Source organism: Coenobita brevimanus, chromosome 23 (assembly GCF_032717465.1).
Source record: "Coenobita brevimanus isolate Jiangsu-jjx chromosome 23, ASM3271746v2, whole genome shotgun sequence".
Lineage (NCBI taxonomy): Eukaryota > Metazoa > Arthropoda > Malacostraca > Decapoda > Coenobitidae > Coenobita > Coenobita brevimanus.
The window spans coordinates 1,002,921-1,022,390 of record NC_136976.1 but is presented as its reverse complement, the minus strand read 5'-3'; the positions used below and the strand labels follow the sequence as shown (position 1 = coordinate 1,022,390).

At 41.6% G+C, this 19,470-nt stretch overlaps 1 protein-coding gene and 1 non-coding gene across 4 annotated transcripts; one reads left to right on the top strand and one right to left on the bottom strand.

Annotated features, from left to right (window-relative positions):
* Nucleotides 1-4,566: 4,566 nt before the first annotated feature.
* TRNAW-CCA (transfer RNA tryptophan (anticodon CCA)) lies at nt 4,567-4,638 on the bottom strand. Its single transcript has one exon. It is a non-coding gene; the product is annotated as a tRNA-Trp (tRNA).
* Nucleotides 4,639-7,213: 2,575 nt separating this feature from the next.
* sing (MARVEL domain-containing protein sing) lies at nt 7,214-12,704 on the top strand. 3 transcript variants are annotated; one of them, XM_080267098.1, is made up of 6 exons: nt 8,482-9,171; nt 9,205-9,260; nt 9,399-9,641; nt 9,974-10,156; nt 10,508-10,648; nt 11,687-12,704. In XM_080267098.1, exons 3-6 carry the CDS (start codon nt 9,459-9,461, stop codon nt 11,765-11,767), a joined length of 588 nt encoding a protein of 195 aa, XP_080123224.1. In that variant the 5' UTR covers nt 8,482-9,171; nt 9,205-9,260; nt 9,399-9,458; the 3' UTR covers nt 11,768-12,704. The 3 variants fall into 3 exon arrangements, with proteins under 3 accessions (XP_080123223.1, XP_080123224.1, XP_080123225.1); XM_080267097.1 differs by lacking the exons at nt 8,482-9,171; nt 9,205-9,260 and adding an exon at nt 7,214-7,313; XM_080267099.1 differs by lacking the exon at nt 8,482-9,171 and having other exon boundaries at nt 9,172-9,260.
* The last annotated feature ends 6,766 nt before the right edge of the window (nt 12,705-19,470 follow it).

Sequence of the window (19,470 nt, the reverse complement as noted above, 5' to 3'; positions counted from 1 at the left end):
TGGGGGCGTAGCCAAGGGGGGTAAAGCCCTTGACTCTTGGCCCCTGACACCTCGGAATTTGGCGTTGATGGTTGGGATCTGGCTGCGAGTACTCCTGACTTGCCAGGAACTAGCTATGATCTCTTTGCACTAGCTTTGCCTAAATTTTCCATCCCTCCATCTTGAATGCTGAGTTATAATAGTGGATTAAAATACGGTGCTGGTCACGAAGAAATGTAGTGAAAAAGAAACTGAGTCGTTCGATTGCCTTTTTCTGCCGCTGAGCCACATAAAATGAACTACAAATGGACGAAAATCTAAGCCAAGTTAGTGTAAAAAAAAACTATAGTGTGAGCAGTTGTTTAGCTCTACAGGGAAATAAAGCTGCATTCATACCTGTAAGTAGGGATACACATCTTCTCTCAGTGTCCGTTGCTGGTGAGATACGGAGCTGTTTCACTCACTGCTTCATTCACTTATCATCAGTACACCAGGCAATAGGGAGGAAAAGTAATATGTATCACTAACAATGGACACTACAGTAGACAAAATGGGCAAGGTGTATCCTCATTTAAGAACGTCAGTGTACATCTCCACGTTTTGCAATGTGGAAATTGTTGTAGCTATTAAGATATTACATAAAAGGCAAGAACTGTGTCTCGTGTCTTCAAGAAACGGATCATTTTGCATATACTCAATATCATCATCGTTTAAAGATTTGTCGTTACTGCAATAAATAATACCAGTTTTAATATATTTGTCTTTCTTTATACCCGTCAGACACAAGTATAAATATGCGACTATCTGTGAAAAGTATACCTAAAAAATCCTCCACTAATTCAACGCTCCTCCTCCCCAACTTGCTTTCATCCTCACTCTCATCTAAGCCTAATCTGGCCTTAGCTGGGGTGGAACACCTGAGTCGCCTTGTCCAGGAGAGGAATAATGGTACCAGAATCAGCACCCAAGCTCCTACGACCCACTCTCAGCCGAGGGAAATCTTCTGGCGTTAGTGGGAAAGTAGTGCCAGAGTTACTCTGAGCATGAGAGAGGTAACTAGTAGGAAGAGAAAGACTTCACAGGAGGAAGGGGGGACGCCAGCGGGAAGTGGGAAGAATCTGCAGTCCTGTTTTCTTCGCTAGCCAACCTGTCCTATTAACGGGCTTAGGTTGTTTTTTCCTGTTGCTAAAAGGGTAATTCTTGATGTACAGAATTCACATATATATATATTCCTAAGATTCACACTGGCCTTCCAAGAGTTTCGCCTGTGTGGCTGCTGGTTTTGTGGCTGTACATTTAGACATAAGTTCCCCGTCTTTATAACATCAACACTAAGAAAATGTCCCTGGTCCGTACTCTCTTCTATTAAGGAAGCTCCCTAACACCTTTTCCTAAGCGATTTATTTTGTCCATTACCTTTTTCTGTCCTAGTCTGTGTTCAACAAATTCTTCAAACATTGCCATGGAGGAGGAGTATGAGGAAGAGGCGGAAGTGGTTCTAACTAAAATCATCATAGAAAACGGTTTAGGGTGAACTATGATAAAGTTATGGAAATTGTGTTAGTGTTTGAGTGGACTTGCATATTTTTTTATTTTTTTATTTGTATTTACGTTTTCAGTTGTGTCATTATTTTGCTTTATCTTAGCACACACACACACACACACACACACACACACACACACACACACACACACACACACCACCTTTAGATAGAGCAGACAGCCAACTCATAGGCCACAGTAAGTACAGATTTGCTGATAGGGATAGTTAACACATGATTTCTATAGTTCTACCTTAAACTGGTAATATTCTTCCTTTTGCAGTATATTTCCTTTGATTTCACTGATAGAACATGAGACTACTACGGCATCATATCCTTCCCAAGACACTTCTTCGTGACTAGTACCATATCCTATTGATCTGTTACAACTCCGAACTAGCCTGTCTGTGTTCCATATTCTCTCTCTCTCTCTCTCTCTCTCTCTCTCTCTCAACATAAACCATCGCTGGATTGTGTAAACTTGAGATTTCTTCTTGGCTAACACGACTCTTTCTGTTTTTTTCCGTTTTTTCAAGTTAGGGTTAGTAAGAGAAACGAAACTTTGTCTTTTTTCTCTCCTGTGAACTCCATTTTATTTTCTTTAACACCCGATGATGTTATTTAGCAGCGTGAGTCATAGGAACCTAAGTCCCCCCCACAAAGCCTGACGCAAGGGTAACCTCACAGAAAACGGAAGGGAAATAGTACTTGGATGGGCCTTACATTCTTTCTCTTGTCTTTGCACCTTCAGTATCAGTTGACATCGAAGTAGTGGTGGTAGTAGTAGCAATAGTAGCAGTAGTAGTGGTAGTAGTAGTAGTAGTAGTAGTGGTGGTGGTGGTAGTAGTAGTTGTAGTAGTAGTAGTAGTAGGTGTAGTAGTGGTGGTGGCGATGGTGGTGGTAGGAGGGGGAATAGTAGCACACAGCAGCAGTAGTAGAAGTAGTAGCAGTAGAAGGAGGAGGGAGAAGCATACAATAAGAGTAGTAGTAGTAGTAGTAGTAGTAGATTTATTCTCCACCTAACATTTCAGCATCCTCTTGTGAATTATTGATGCCAACCATGCCGAGAGGAAAGCTACATAATTAGCATACAAGAGAATGTCAAGGTATAATGCGCAAAATAAATCGCTAAGGAAGTGGTGTTAGGAGAAAATAAATAAAACTCACCGGCACAGCATATTTTTCCCTAGGCTAGTACTCTCGTCAGGTAAGGAAGCTCCCTAACACCTCTTCCTTAGCGATTTATTTATGGATATGGGTGGGTAATATCCTTTTGTAAGTTATTTATGCAGAGTATGGCGATATTGGAGGGATTTACATAACACTCGAAGATCATAGACACTTTATTTCTTCCCGCCTTTCACACAACCGTCAGCGTTACATCCAGGTCCCTAATTGTAAACTGCAGGGCTATGAGGGACGAGGGAGGGAAAAACAGCATTCGTCCGCCAGTCTGACCGGCGTGTGTACTCGGGGTAAGCCACAGGTGTCGAGAGGAGGAACTGCTGAGGTCACTCTCTTATCGACCCTGGGGGGTTACCTAGGCGACGGACCCGGGGGGGGGGAGGGGAAGGGGAGAAGGGAGAGAAAGGAGGGGAGAGGAAGGGGGAAGGGGGAATGGGGAAGGGGAGGGAGAAGAAGGGGGAGGGAAGAGGACAGGGGATGGAAGGGGTAGGTTAGGGAGTCAGGGAGAGGTTAGGGAGGCGGAAGGGGGAGGGGAGAGGGAGGGGGTGGTGAGGAGGGGGGTCAGGGGGAAGGGAAAACCTACACCTGTCCCTGTATTTATAAACATACCTAAGATTAAGTTTGTATACAGGACAATTCATACATTTCACTCATACATCTATCATACATTATACAATTAGAGTGAATAATGAAGCGAAAAAAGGCACAAAATAACGATAAATGATAACAGTATATTAGAGGCGTGCTTATCCTGCAAATTTAGTTAAGAGTCTTGATAAATATGAATCCTGGTACTAGACTTCCCGCCCTTCTTAAAGTCAGCCTAAGATGATGGTGATATGAGTAAGGCGTCTTGCTGCTATGTTATTTTTATGCTTAGTGTTCAGGTGATATTCAGAGAGAGAGAGAGAGAGAGAGAGAGAGAGAGAGAGAGAGAGAGAGAGGGAGAGAGAAAGAGAGAGAGAACACTAATTCCCCTTACTGCATTTTCTTAATCTTTGAAGTTAACAGCATCTTTCAGAAATCCTGCCTACTAAAGTCCTACAGCCACTTACAAGGATACTTTATCTCCTTACCCTGACTACAAGAGGACAGCGAGGTGTAATAAGCAAAATAAATCGATCAGGAGGAGGTGTTAGGGAGCTCCTTTCACCGACGACAATACGACTTAGTGTCTTCATTCAAAGTAGCTCCTGTTACTGGCTATATGTAGGTGACAAATAAACACACACACACACACACACACACACACACACACACACACACACACACACACACACACACACACACACACACACACACACACAAGCGAATCTCCCATAATCGTGACAATTCTCTTATTATACTTCAGCTAACGCCAGACGATTTTATTCAGCTGAGAGGGAATCACAAGAGCCTGGGTGTGCTAAGCTGTCACAGGTAAAACTAGAAAAGCACACAGAGAGCGCATACCTCCGCCAATGCCGAGTCCTGATCCGGATTCGCCCGCAAACTTAATCAATTCTTTCTTCGCCTATGGCCTACCCTCCAAAAAATGTTATTGAAATTCACTGAGAACTATTGGAGATATCTATTGGACAAACAGACACGCAGGCGAATACATAACCTCCTCCAGCTTCGTTGGCGAAGGTAATAAATCGCTAAGCCTGATATGTCACGAAAGGTTCAGATCCACTTACAGTAATGTCAAGTGGCCTACAGTGAGATACACTAAACAAAGTGGTCTGTAGGAGGAACGTCGGTATAAAATAAATACTAAATCGCTCAGGAGAAGGTTTCACGAAGCCCACAGAGCCACAGTGTGCACGCCGCGGTGACCTACATAGAGCCAGGGTGAACACAGTGCTCTATAAAACTCAAGTGACCCCGGAGTGACTCGAACACCCAGCCTTCTGATCTGGAGTCAGACGCGCTACCATTGCGCCACGGGGCCGTGTGTGAGGTGGCTTGGTGGTTAATTAATACCTGACCCCACCACACACCTGACCCCAACCACACACCTGACCCTCGACCACACACCTGACCCCAACCACACACCTGACCCCAACCACACACCTGACCCCATCCACACACCTGACCCCAACCACACACCTGACCCTCGACCACACACCTGACCCTAACCACACACCTGAACCCAACCACACACCTGACCCCGACCACACACCCGACACCACAACACACTTGACACCACCATACACCTGACCCCGACCACACACCCGACACCACCATACACCTGACACCACCATACACCTGACCCAACCACACACCTGACCCCAACCACATCTGACCCCACCACACACCTGGGCCCATACCACACACACGACCCCACCACACACCTGACCCCAACCACACACATGACGTCATTCACCAGTGTGCTACTCTCTCTCTCTCTCTCTCTCTCTCTCTCTCTCTCTCTCTCTCTCTCTCTATCTATCTATCTATCTATCTATCTCCTCTTTTTACGGTGGTCAAGGAGTAAGAGATACATACTCATCCCATTTCTCTCTCTTCAAAATAGTAATAATAATAATAATAATAATAATAATAATAATCTATCTATCTATCTATTGCCAGACGCCATAATCCCGTAAGGGGTGGCCATTTGACTTTGAGTTATTTGTTTTACGGGGAGGGGCACTAACCCTCCACCAACCCACTTGTTGACACGTAGGGAGCACATATGGTTTGGTTACATGGTTACCACCCAGCGATGTAAATGGTTCTTGGTGGCTTACAGGAAACCATTTGGCTTGTCACTGAATGTAAAGCCACCTGTAACGGAAAGAAAAGCAATAATAATAATAATAATAATAATAATAATAATAATTTATAATATGGACGCGATCATAAATAAATCCTCTTTGTGAATCCCCCTCTTTCTCCCGTCAAGTAATCCCATCATCACCCAAACAACTCTTCCATAGCGATTTATTCATGGATGTGACTGGCTATTATCCTTCTGGACGTCATTTATGTAGTATGGCGGTACTGGAAAAGATTTACGTAACACGGAAGAGGACGGGAAGGTGGAAGAAGCAAAACAAATCGCTTAGGTAAAGGTGTCAGGGAACTTCCTTTACCGACGAGAGTACCGCTTCAAGAAAATGTAAACAAGACCAAGCTACCTCCCGCTGCCGCTGGTTATAAATACCGCCTTCGTCATACCTGCACACACATATCATATTGCTACAGGAAATGTACAGCATACTATGATATATGCCACAGGATTTTACCTAGTTCTTGAAGTGAATTTCGTGGTAAAGGAATCGCGGTTCACTTTGGTATGAGCCACGAGATTCATGTAAAAATTGCTGAGGTGAATATGTTAGATCCAGTCACTGCCTTTCATATTGGTCGCAAAATTAAAACTGTGACGTGTGTGTGTGTGTGTGTTTTGTCAGCCTGGATACACAGACACATGATCAACTCTCTCTCGTTAAAATCTGATTCGCTCTCCCATGAAAAACTTGTAAAGGAGAATGCACAAATTTTCCCATGATCTCGTTCCTCACATAAAAGTATATCTTGGTTTACGAAAGGGAAATTGTCGAAGAGTGACCAAGGAAAGAAGAGTGCAGTTTACTGAAGAATGAAAGCGGAAAGAAGAGTGCAGGTTATCGAAGAATGAATACGGAAAGAATAGCGCACGTAATCGAAGAATGAACGCGGAAAGAAGTGCGCGGGTTATTCAAAAAAGGAAAAGAGAAAGAAGAGGACAGGTTTTCCAGCGCCTATTCCTTACTACCAATATAGACGTAGATTAAAACAAGGAATGTATCTTAAATATGTTTGAGTATTCCACCTTTGGGTAATAAGAGTCGGTGTGAATTAATACTCAGCTCACATCAGTATTATTTTTCCGCCAAATTATAAAGGAATAATTATTAGATCTCTTTAAGTCATTACCACTTTTTATCTATGGCTATGCAGACAAAAATTCGTGAGAGCTAAGAGTCCAACAATATTTTAAAAGTTTGCTTAGACTTTTTTCTTGTCTATAGGAACAGTGGCGTGTGGACGGGATGTGAAAATTTGTGTGATATGGGTGAGACAGGAAAGATAAAACTGGAAATGTGTTATCGGATCGAAGAAATAGAAAATAAATCAAATTAATTCTCCTTCATTTTGGCTAAATAAAGCACAATGTGTAAGTCATGTGTGCAATTGTCTCTCAGTCAGACTACACAGGCAAGGGTGTGTAGATAGGGTGTGTAAGTCTCTCTCAAGCAGGCTACAGAAACAGGAGTGTGTAGATAGGGTGTGTAAGTCTCTCTCATGCAGGCTACGGAAACAGGAGTGTGTAGATAGGGTGTGTAAGTCTCTCTCATGCAGGCTACAGAGGCTGGGGTGTGTAGATAGAATGTGCAGTTCTCTCTCTTTCAGACAAAATAAAAGTGCAGTGTGTAGATAGGCTCTGTAAACTCGTATGAGTCTGGGTGAGAGGTGCAGCTGTGTAGCGGTGTGTGGGTGGGTCCCGGTGAGACGAAAATAAAGTTTGTGCGGTGGTGGTGGCAGCCGCGGTAGGGGTGCTGTCACTGTCTCTACACACAAACACACACCCCAGTGCCCCGCCCGACGCGACCACGCACTCAACGCACTCACACGCAGGTTAGTCCCTGAGGCAAAAGTGAGTGCAAGTGGGTGGTAAGCTAAAACTAAGCTAAAACTGTGCTAAAGCCAACCTGGACAGGAAAAGCACGCAACGCACGCAGACGCAAGTTAGTTTCAAAGGCAAAGACGAGAGTAAAATTAATGCAAATGGATGGCAAGGTGGAGCCAAGATAAAACAATGCTCAAGCCTACCTGAATAGAAAACTGCTGAAAAAAGAGAGTTGGTGGGCGGAAAGAAATAGGAGAACTATGTGAAGGAAAGTGGAAGGAATGAAGAGCTGCAGTTCCGTGGGGCATCCTTCAACAGTGCTTCTCAATGCGTCACCTCCTGGGGTGGGAAACGACAATTTTGGGGATGGGTATCATGCCGGTTGCTTCAGTTACAAGTCTGTCTTCGTCATGGCTGTAGTTTTTATGTATTCTGTGGCTCTACTGTATGGCACTCCTTTGCTTTGTGTCTTCTCGACTGTAATTTGGATTTGCTCTGAAAATTAGTGTTAAATATCTAAAACTGACTTCTGACAAGGCGTGAAAGATGATATTTAGAAAACAAAGGAAATCGAAGATGAGCGATCAGCAGAAAATGGATGACTCACTTTTTTTTCTTTTCACGCAAGACCCTTCTACTTCGATGAGAATATTGATCATTTTACTGCTTTTTCAGAGTTTAAATATCGTTGAAGACCAGCTGCACCTTTATACAAAAACCATTTAACAAGGAGGCTATAGTTTACAAAGGAAAAATCAGAGCAAGCCATAATTAGCCCAGCACTTGAGTACAACCTCGTCGGCCACCGTGACTCCTCTTCCTTAGCTATTTATTGTCCCCTAATACAACTTCACATCCTCCTCTGTGCTGCTAAACTATGCTGATCCTGAAAAAGATAAGGATGACGTAGATAATATTGAGGTGTAACAGATAAATTAGTAAAGAGGAGAAATGCGACATAGCCTCCCATGCCAAAACGAAAATACGACATTGAGTAAGAACCTGACGTAACTAAACTCCTTCACGACGATGGTTTGTGTTACCTTTATCTATTCATTTACTTATTATTATTATTATTATTATTATTATTATTATTATTGGTGCTGTTATTGCTTCTTCCAGAGTATTTCTCAACTTCGCAAGAGATTTTTCAAACAAGAGGGATTCGATACTCCCTTCATTTACCTCTTCAGTGTAAAGGGCTCTCCTAGGTTCAATAGAATAATCTCAGCAGCAATAAACAAATAAATAAATGAATAAACCATTAGATAAATACATAAAATCAACAACAAAAAAATCACCGTTCTGAAGGAATCAAAAGGAATCTGATGCAAAATTGTTTAATAATGATACATGAGGGAAGCCATAGTGAACTGATTTGAACATCCGCCTGCAGCTGGAAAAATTCGAGGTCGATTCTTGTGCTGGTCTGACTGGTGGACTAAGCTTGTTTTCCTCTTGTCCTAGCTTGTTTTCCTCTTGTCCTAGCTTGTTTTCCTCTTGTCCTCTTCTTTAATCAGCAGTACACCTGGGCACCTGGAAGTAAACAGACACTCGCGGGCTGTGTTGCAAGGGAAAACTGAAAATGTCTGTCTTTTAGCGCTTTTTTTTTTTTTTTTTTTTTTCTACAAACTTTATATAGACTGATCCAGCCTGGTCGGATCAGGTCACACTGCACTTCTGACGAGGTACTTTGGCTGATTAAGGCTAGTCCAAAGCAGTCCAGCCTACTGAGCTAGATTGGATTCGAAATGTCTTGACTTCATTTGCACACACACCCGAACTACAAGGAGAGCCAGGGGTATCCTTTGGCCAGGCGTATACTTGGCCAGGGGTATCCTTTGGCCAGAGGTATCCTTTGGCCAGGTGTATCCATTGGCCAAAGGTATATTTGGCCAGGGGAAGACAGCTCATAGCGGAAAGATGGAGGACATAATGGAGGACATACTCAAAAGGTAAACATTTCTAAAAACACAAATTGGCACAACTGACGGACAGTAATGACGTGGAAAGGTGGTATACGAGTAATGTATTATTATTATTATTATTATTATTATCATTGTTGTTGTTATTATTATCAATATTTCCTGCAGAAGCGACACCACAACCATCACCACCACCTCTGACCCAAGCAAGCGAAGGGCACGAGAAGGATGCAGCACACGACGGTAGGGTGGAATGCCGGGGCCCAAAGACCTACAGTAGTACAACCGGCAGTGTACACAAGGCGGGCGGGGGGCGAGGCTGGGTTTAAGTGCTGTGGCTGCCTCTGCTGTACCTGCATCAACATCACGTTCTTCAGGTCCAGGCCCGGATGGCTGAAAATTATTGAAGTGGTGAGGAACTACGCAGAGTGGGAGAGGGGAAGGGAGAGGGGGAATGAAAGGGAGAGGGATGGGAAGAGGCCAAGGATGAGATGGAGGGATGGAAGGGAGAGGTATATGAGAGAGGGTGGTGTGATTTTCAGCAAGGGCAACTAAATGGCTGAGGACAGGGCGACATGGCATTGATTTGTTTGTGGCCACCTGTTATGGGATTAAAGTCGTTAGAGAGAGAGGGAGAGAGTCCGTACATTGTGCCCTCTCCCGGGTGCCTTCACGTGGTGGCACTGATACAACAGGGTGGTGGGGCTACCCGGTTATACTTCTCCTGTCTTCCACCTTCTCAGATACTCTCCGCCATCTGCCTGACACTGACGCTGAATTACGGCCTCGGCTACAGTTCCGCCATCGGACGCCCCTTCACCTTCTTCCTGGTCACCGTCTGCGCCTGCATCCTCGTCGTCTGCCTTCTCACCTTCTGCTACATCATCTCATCCAACTCCTTTAGCCTCATCCGCTCTTCCGTTTTGGTACGTCTACGAGGAATGTTTAGACAGCTTCTCCACAAAGTATTAGTTTAGTGATAATTTTTCTCTCTCTCTCCCTCTCTCGGAAGGCTGCTGGGAGACTGTAGAAAGAGACAGGATGGTCAGGTTGGAAGAAGTAGGATGTGGAGAAGAATCTTGTAGGACAGCTTCGTAAAGTAGATGTTGAGGGGCATTACACGAGATTCTGGGAGTAGAAATGACAGAGAAAGACCTGATGACGTGAACCAGCAGAGGAACGTGAGTAGGAGAGATGTAATATTAGATGAACTCTTGTCCCCAGCTCACCCCCTTCCTCGACACAGGCCTCTAATTCTTCTCTGGCCCATATTTCAGGAGACAGTCTTCAACACCCTGGCTTGCTTGCTGTATCTCGCCTCGTCAGCTCAACTCTCGTGGGCAGTGCAAACTTGGCTCTTCCCATATTATGCAACCATCCCATATTACTCCGTCTATCCGGCCATGAGTGCTGCATACGTGAGTTCTGACTTACATATTTAGTGCTGCATATGTGGGTTCTGTATCAAATTCTACGTTAGATGTTGGCTGCTGCATATGTGAGAACTATAATGGATGTTGAAGAAGGCATTTGCAAGTGCTGAATAATTATGTACCCGTAAGTTCAGCATCAGACACTGAATGCTGCATGTGTGTGTCCTGCATTAGACATTAGATGCTGCATGTGTGTTCCTCGTTAGATGCTGAGTGCTGGATGTGTGGGTTTCTTATTAGATGTTAGGTGTTGATTGTGTGAGTTCTGTATTAGATACTGAATGCTAGATATGTGAGGTCTGCATTACACATCGAGAACTGGATATGAGAATTTTTCAATAGACGCTGAGAGCTGAATGTGTTAGGTCTTTAGTAGATAATGAGTGCTCGATATGTTAATTCTGCAGTAGATGCCAAATGCCATATATTTGAGTTCTGCATTAAATGATGGGTGTAAGTTGTGCCTTCGATGTTAGATGCTGCATTCGTAACTGCTGCCTTATGCTGAGTGCTGGATTTGTGAATTCCGCATTAGGGACTGAGTGCAGAGTATATGACTTGCATTAACTTAGATGTTACACTTCAAAACATCTGAAAGCCACACTAATTTTAGTCTGCCCACTTTTACTTGACCTGAAATTGCCAACACTCATATTAAACAGAGTGTTGCACCAGGAAAGCAACATTAGATTATCATGTTTGTTACAATGAAGTGCTAAGGAAACGATGCAGGGACAGTGCTATATCATTCTACCAGTGAGTTACATGTGAAATTTTCACAGATGGATATTATGAAAGACTAGATCATGTATAAGGAAACGAGGTAGTACTTAGGCAACTGCAAGAGGATGTGGTATGCATACGCAGAACTGAAGAGCAGGTTCTGGGGAGCTGTTCCTGATAATGCACAATAGCTAATTACCATTATCCTTAACCAGTTTTCCATGATTACAGAGTCAAAAGACCATTTTACTGCCTTTCATAACTTTAACCATTAATAACTAACTTCTGGCTCGTTTCCAGGTGCTGGGTCTTGTGTTGGGGGTTCTGCATGGGATCGATGCCTACATGGCCTATAGGTTTCTAAAAGGCCGGCCCTTCTGAGTTACACAGTGCCTACAGCTGTTGTGGAAGGATCAGCTATAGTCACTGTGCTTTCCTCCAAAAAGGACAAATCATGAAATATGCTCAATAAGTTTTGTTCTCTATCAAGACTAGCAAAGAACGCATATACTGTAAATAGATCGTGCAGTGTGGACAGCCGCCATTAGGTGACCAAGGTGGATGTATGTAAGCATGTTGGAACTTTCATACATGACACGAAACAATATGATCTTCCAGTGAACTTCTACATTAGGTGACCAAAGTGGATGCATGCAAGGATGTTACTTTTATAAACGATACAGTACGACACAATCTTCAAACTTGCAAGAAGACTACATTGTCAATTATTTTCAGCATCTTTGCAGATGCTAGTATTGTATATGGATCTGTGCATGAGAGTTGACAGATTAATGAAAACTGTTTTCATAGTAAATACTGTACTGTAACTGTAACCAAGACATCCTGAAAAATAATAATAATAATAATAATAATAATCTCGATTGTGTTAACTGATGTACCACGAACCTGTTCTACAGTTGCATTGCCTGAATGATTACTGACTTCTTTCAGAAACAAACAAACTTAAATGATCCAGAAATTATTGCTTAAGTGTGTTCTTACAGGTTGCTGCACTGCCTGGACCTAAAAGAATATTTCCAATAATGTAAAGATGACATACACAGGTTGTCCTCATTAATGTTTCCTTTTTTGTTTTAACTTTTCATGAGGTCCACAAATTATAAAATGATTGCCCAGTAAAGTTCTTTGTAGCTTAGGCTAATTAACCAAAGTTCTCCAGTACACAGCGATGGTTGAATGAAAAAAGCTGATATCATGGCGCAAACCCCTTACATTTAATGAGGACTGCCTGTGTTGCAGACCTATTTAATGTGTCGTTTTATACCAGTATTGTAAGCAAATAAGGCTCAATAAATTATTTTCAAAGAATAATTATAATGAGCTATTCTTTCATCACTGACATAGTATACAATGAACGGCAACATACTGTATAAAGTACATGTGCTTCAGAAAAACCAATGAATTATATTGAGACTGAAGGTGTTGTTGGCAGAGACAGACATTATGTGGCATGAAAGGAGATGTTATATAGTATGGAAAAAGGTGGAGTTGTATACTGGTGAAAGAGAAGGAAGTAAGTGTGTGAGAGTGAGAGAGGTATGCGAAGATAAAGTAACCTGGAGACGGTTCTGTCACAGCCATCCCGTCTGGGGACTCACAGGAGAGAGAAAGGCACCATAGATATGATGGTGGTGGTGGTGGTGACGAAAAACTCAGTACAATTGGTTGGTCTTATCTGTGCCCAGTTGAATGAGGTGCCAAATCAAATGGCACTTAAATACTGCTTACTGTACAAAGAACTCTAAAAATCTTTGCAAATGATGCACAGACCTCCAAAATATCATTAAATTGTGAGTGGTATTAACAATGATCAGTACAACATGATTCAACAGCGCCACCTTCAACCAGAGGATGTCATATGTTTCATGTTCTGACTTTTTTTTTTTTTTAAATCTTAGAAAGAGTCCCTACTAGTAAACGGGTTGATGAAGGCTCTATCCAACCCTTCTGCTTCAAATTTTTTTTCCCTACAATGAATAAAGTAAAATCACCAAGCAAATATCACGAACTAAATGAAAAATACATACTCTAATACTCTAGATTTAAAATCATCAATGTATCAAATAACAAAGGTACAGAAGCAAGAAACAGGAATACTCAGAATATTTTATTACAGTAGTGAAACAAATTTTGGAAGATCAACTACTGTGAATATTTTTGAACACTCAGCACAACCCATGGTAGCATTAAGTCACTATCATTTCCACCACAGTACAGCAGAGTGGCCCATATACTGTACTGTATTTCTCTTGCCACTAGGTGAAGAATTCTCATAAGCCGTGGAGATGGCTCAGCTAACTTTATTAACATGTACAGTAGGACCTGAAATAGCACTTCCATAAGTCGGAAATTCCCTTAAGTTAGATGCATTTTTGGTTTGTCTGGACCATGTTTTCTTGTCATTTTTTTCTTATTTGCAAAGAATGTAACCACTCTATCAGGAAACATAAATATCTTCCCAAAACAGCTGCCAAAGAGAGGTTTACAGGCTTTTATCAACAGATTTTTCTATAGCAAAAAAAGTTCTACTTCCCTGTTGGGATGGCGGGGTCACAGATATGAGAGATTTCCAGATTTCTTTTGCCTTTATAATATATATGTATATATATATATATATATATATATATATATATATATATATATATATATATGCACACTGTGTATACAGTATGCTTTTAATTTTTTGACATATCAGTTAAATGAAGTGGGAGATGGAACACAGGTACCACCCACCTGCACAGTCCCAAGTCCAGGCATGGGACCAAGGACCCATAGCCCATCAGCTGTGCCAGTGGCCTTGGGACACCCTGCCAGGACAGTTACATGGGACACCCTCCACACGCACCTTGGCACTGTAACAGCCCCGTCATTATGCACCCATTGATAGGGCAGCCTCTTTGGGCACTACTCCCAGGTTCAGGCCCCTCTCTATTAAGAGAAAGTGGAAGCCCGTTAACCAAAATGCCCTGTACCTTCTGGCACAGATCTGAGCCCCATCCCATCCTGGTCCCAAAACTGCGCTAGCAGAGCCTACGCCACGCAACCCCTCAGGTCTGCCACTAAGTAGCGGGGGCAAAATTTTCAGGCTGCATGCCCTTCGTGGCATTAATCCCTGCAGTGCAGTGGGGTACACTGTGTGGTACGCAAAGCACATGTAGAGAAGTGCATGAGCTAGTTAGAGAAAGTGTTTGGGAGAGTACGCTCCTACTCTCTGAGTTAGTGTCACACTGAAAAAGGTCAGCAAAAGGTCAGCTACCCTGAGGGTCAGTGAAACAGGAGCTCCAGCTCTCCCTATCACCAGTATTCCCATCCTCTTTGGGAGTACCACCTGATCAGACCACCTGATGGACTGGTGCTACATACTCCTTCCCATCGTGAATGATACAATATATGAAGTACAGTATACACAAAATTTTTACACCCATCCATTGCATGGCTGATTACTGGACCAAAAGGGCACATCTGTTCTAACCTAACTCCTTCCAGTTGAGACGATGGCAATGTGTAGTTAAACTGGGGGAGGGGGGTATATGAATTGTAACTGTATTCAGCTAAGGAGAAGCTTCTCAGACTGAAGGGTTAGATGCAGTCTTCCTTAATCCCCTCCACTATTAGGGTATTTTCATAAACTGAATAAAATAATCTGGCATCAGCAAGAGAAAAAAAAAAATACTACTACAACTAAACAAATATCTATAAACAGGTTCAACATTGTTTTTTTCAGAAAACACACATTGCTACTACTTGCAAAAAACACCAACAAGTATTTGCTGTACTTAGTGCCACTATGGTTGTCACCATTTATTGCATAATATGAAAGGCTATCTTATATCAGTCACAGTTGTACTCAGCCTAACAGCAATGTAATACATTCCATAAACTCCTTTACAAATGCATTTATTTAATGCATTCAATAAATTACACCATACCCAAAAAAAACGTTAAACCCCAAATAAGATTAAGGCCTCACATGCATAAAATTGCTTCCCTGTGTACAAACTTTTGGATGTAAACTTTTTTCACTAGCATCCCATATTATTCAAAGACAAGTACAACATACCAAAACTGAATACAGTACTTAAAGAGATTTTATGACAAAAGTACTAATGATCAAATTTACTTGAAAAAAATGGTACAACTACAGCATTTCAGGAATTCACTATCTATGGTACCTGTACTCACACTGAATACAAGTGTGTACACACTGTATTCAGTCTAAGGTATGATCAAAATGTAACTCTGATCTTTTTTTTTTTTTTTTAGTTGTAAACCAACTCTGTCCCAATTAAGTGTGCAATGACAGGATCAACTATTATAAAAACTTTCAATCTGATTATAATTTTTACATGTTATTCTTGCTGTACCCAAATAATTTTACTTTTCTCAAGGCAGACTTCTAACGTGAAGGGGTAAATGAGGGCTGTGTCAAACCCCTGCAGGTCAAAAAGGCTCTCCTAAACCGAGCAACAACATCCGAGGCAGCAAGAATGAAACGAAGAATTCTGTATATCATCACAATGGTGGGGATTATCATTGCATTTTAACTTAAGGAAGTATTGGCAGTGTCCTTCCACACGCTTACCTATGTTTTCACTCTGTATGTTTTACCAATGACTCAGACAGATTCTGATGCACAAACTTATAGCCATTAAAACACTTTCACATGAATACCCAGTAACTCTTCATACAGACACCCTATCTTTTTTCATACATTGCCAGCAAGGGAAAGAGTTAATTCTGGCCACTGTATAATTTTCACTCTGAGTAGGAGGCCCAGTCTTGCAATGGTAACAATCTCAACCAATACTGAAAAAGATGGAATATAAAGGAAGTCTGACCTTTCAAAATGGTTACTAACTGCATTATGGACAGAAGCAAAAATTACTAGCCTGTGCATTTTCTGATCCCAACACCCATTTTGCAAATGGCAGTCACTGGTCATGAATCAGGGGTTCATCTACAGATTTCTTTCTCTCTTTTAATAATATGACTATCAGCATCATTTGTACCAGTAGTGAAAAAAAAAAAAGTAAGCTAACATCAAACCATCCATACTTCCAAGTGTTACATTATGATACACTTCATACCATATCCCAACCGCTATAACAATTAAACTGAAATGAAATGGAAAATAAGTAGATAAAACAAATGCTTCCCTACAGCATAAGTAGCCTGGTATTGCATGCTGAAATTCAGATCTAGATAACACTATATTGTACTGAGAAGGGAAACAATATATATGCATCCACCTATCATCCAATCTTGTATTGTCCGATAAGGAGCATAAAGGCCCAGGGTTAGGCCACGTAGTCCATATGTTTAAGGTAAGCACAGCCAGTTGTTCTCAGCACTGGTCTACTGCAATGTCTGATTGAGCAAACCCACACCTAGGCAAGGTGCAGCATCCATTAGCCTGTCAAAAAATGGTAACAGGTGAATGGCCATCATCATCCCAGGAGGAACTACCATACGAGTTATGTGGTCTGGTAAATGGCCTTGCACACTTCCAGGCAGGGAATTCAACCACATTTACCAAGTACAGTAATCAAAGTCAGGGCTGAATCTACTGGTCATACATATCTCCTACACACAGCTATAATCTTGGAGGCTATGCCTCCTCCATTTTCCCTGCATCACACTGAGTGGAAAAACATGTTCTGTCCTGGAGCGATGCTGTCTGCCACAAGAAGGCTTCTGCTTGCATGACCAGTTGTAATACCCCTGAGCAGCATATGGTGAGCAATTAAACTTCAATAATTCCTTGAGTCAGACCCTTTTGACTCATCTGGTTGGTGTGCTTTAACCCACTATCCTACCAAGTGCCCAATTACTGGTTACATGGTTGCCATATACACTGTACATTGTACCTGTATAGATGGCTGTACACTGCTTACACTGCCTTCATCTTGTAGGCTGTACAATGAGTGACCTTTTATTTACCATCACCCTTGGCAAAGAATTCAGGCCTGCTCATGTCTTTCTCATGGATCTCAATCACCTTAGGCTTCTGAGCAAGGGAAATATTCCTCCTCTTGGATTTTTCAGACTCCTTACTAGAAGACAATTCTTCATAATGGAAAACATTTGGTAAAGTTAAGAGATGTGAGACGTGAATGTGATAGTCTGAACACAGCAACAGACGCGACCAGACTGTGGTCAATCATGTGTCATACAGTGCATCCACAGACTCTGGTCCCAACCAATCCTACCAGAAGTAGCCGCGAAACAGTGCAACTCATCATTTATTCCTTCCAGCGGATCTCCAGCCTGGTTCAATTAGGTGGTAGAAACAGCAAACATGCTGACTATGGATAGAGATGTATGGAAAAATTTTGTTCCTAGTGCAGTGATAGTTGTTGCGTTGACTCTAGCTGATATGTGGTATGAAGCACATGCATGGATGTATACGACTGTGAGGAAGAGTCAAGATTCTGGGGGCTTGAATGGTGAATGTATGAAGCATTGCTCATTCAAATGGGTAGACAATAGTTAGTTTCATTCTTTTTTTTCCCCTAGTTCTCTTGACCCAATCTCACATCATCCAATGAAGGGAAAATGGGGTATGGACGATGATGATGAGCTTCCATATGGTATCTAACACTTTTATGGCTACAAAACAAAAGATGTATAAGTATTTGTAATATGGCAGCCTACTGACTGACAGGACCACTTTCTAAAAAAGAAGTATATAGTCATCCTAAAGCTCTTCCTAACAAACAAAACTCAACTCCATTACGAGATAAGAGAATATAATAAAAAACTGGTAATAACATCGCTAAACAATTTGATTATAAGTATGATAGTTGCCTACCCTCTGCCCTTTTTAACTCGATCTAAAATTGCCATCCTTCCAACTTGAAGCTGAGCTGTGACAAGAAAATCAGAATATAGTGCTAGCCACATACAAGCATTGCAGAGTGATGTACAGTTGAATTGTCTTATTCTTCCACTGAGCTACATGACAAGTCTGTAAAACTGTAAGAATCTCCACCAAGTTAAGGTGGCTGAGCAATACCATTCACTGTGAAGTACGGACCTTCCACAACATTCAGTCTGTTTAGGATGACAAAGACAAATAATTTTCTCCCACAAAACATTTTCACAGCAAAAAATTCTTGAAAAGTAAGATCATATATAAACATAAATTATTTTGCTAATAATAATGGCATCCAATCTCACATTACTCCCACTGAGATGCACAGATCAAAGACTAAGCTACCACAGTCTAGAACACTTGAAGAGGAGGAGACCAACCCAACAACAGATATAATAATACAGTAAAACAACTGACTGATCTGTACTGTTAATCATCATCATCATCATCCCAATGTCCAACCCCCTAGAAATATATACTATGGTATATTTTATTGTGAATGCTCAAGCCAGCTAATCCCTTTTGACACTGATCATATCAATTTAATCCAAAGAACCACAAAGTCTTTTAAATGATGTACTGTACTTAGTACCAAACTTTGAACCAGTACTAATACATCAGTACCTATTTAAAAGGGTACTTAAACAGCTAAGCATAGAGCCTCTGATGTGGTTGTTCTAATGACAGGTTTTAAAATTTGGGGTAAGCTAAATGTATTTGTCATATTACCGTCCTACACCTCAAAAATACTGCCCTAAAAAAGGCTTATCAAATAGCTTCTAGTAGCCATATGATCTGATAGTAATTCATCTAAGTACTGTACTGAATATACAGTATATACAGTAGTATAAACATCACACTACAGAACACTGCAATTGCAAGTATGTTTTGTACAACACTTGAATACCAGAGCAACATTAATAACATCACCACCTTAATGCAAATTCCAAGGTCCACATTCTCACCTGCTGTGGATGCTCTGTAGCACCTTTGCCTTACCAGCCTCTTTGAAGTTATGCAACATTAATACTCCTTTGTAATCAACTTATGCAACCTATGTCAATGCTAAACCTACATAAATAACATACAGTATCAAGGTGTAAGACCATGTTAACTGATATACCTGTACAAGAGAACCAAAGTGCACGATGTAAAATAAATGACTAATGTTGATGCCAAAAAATCTCTG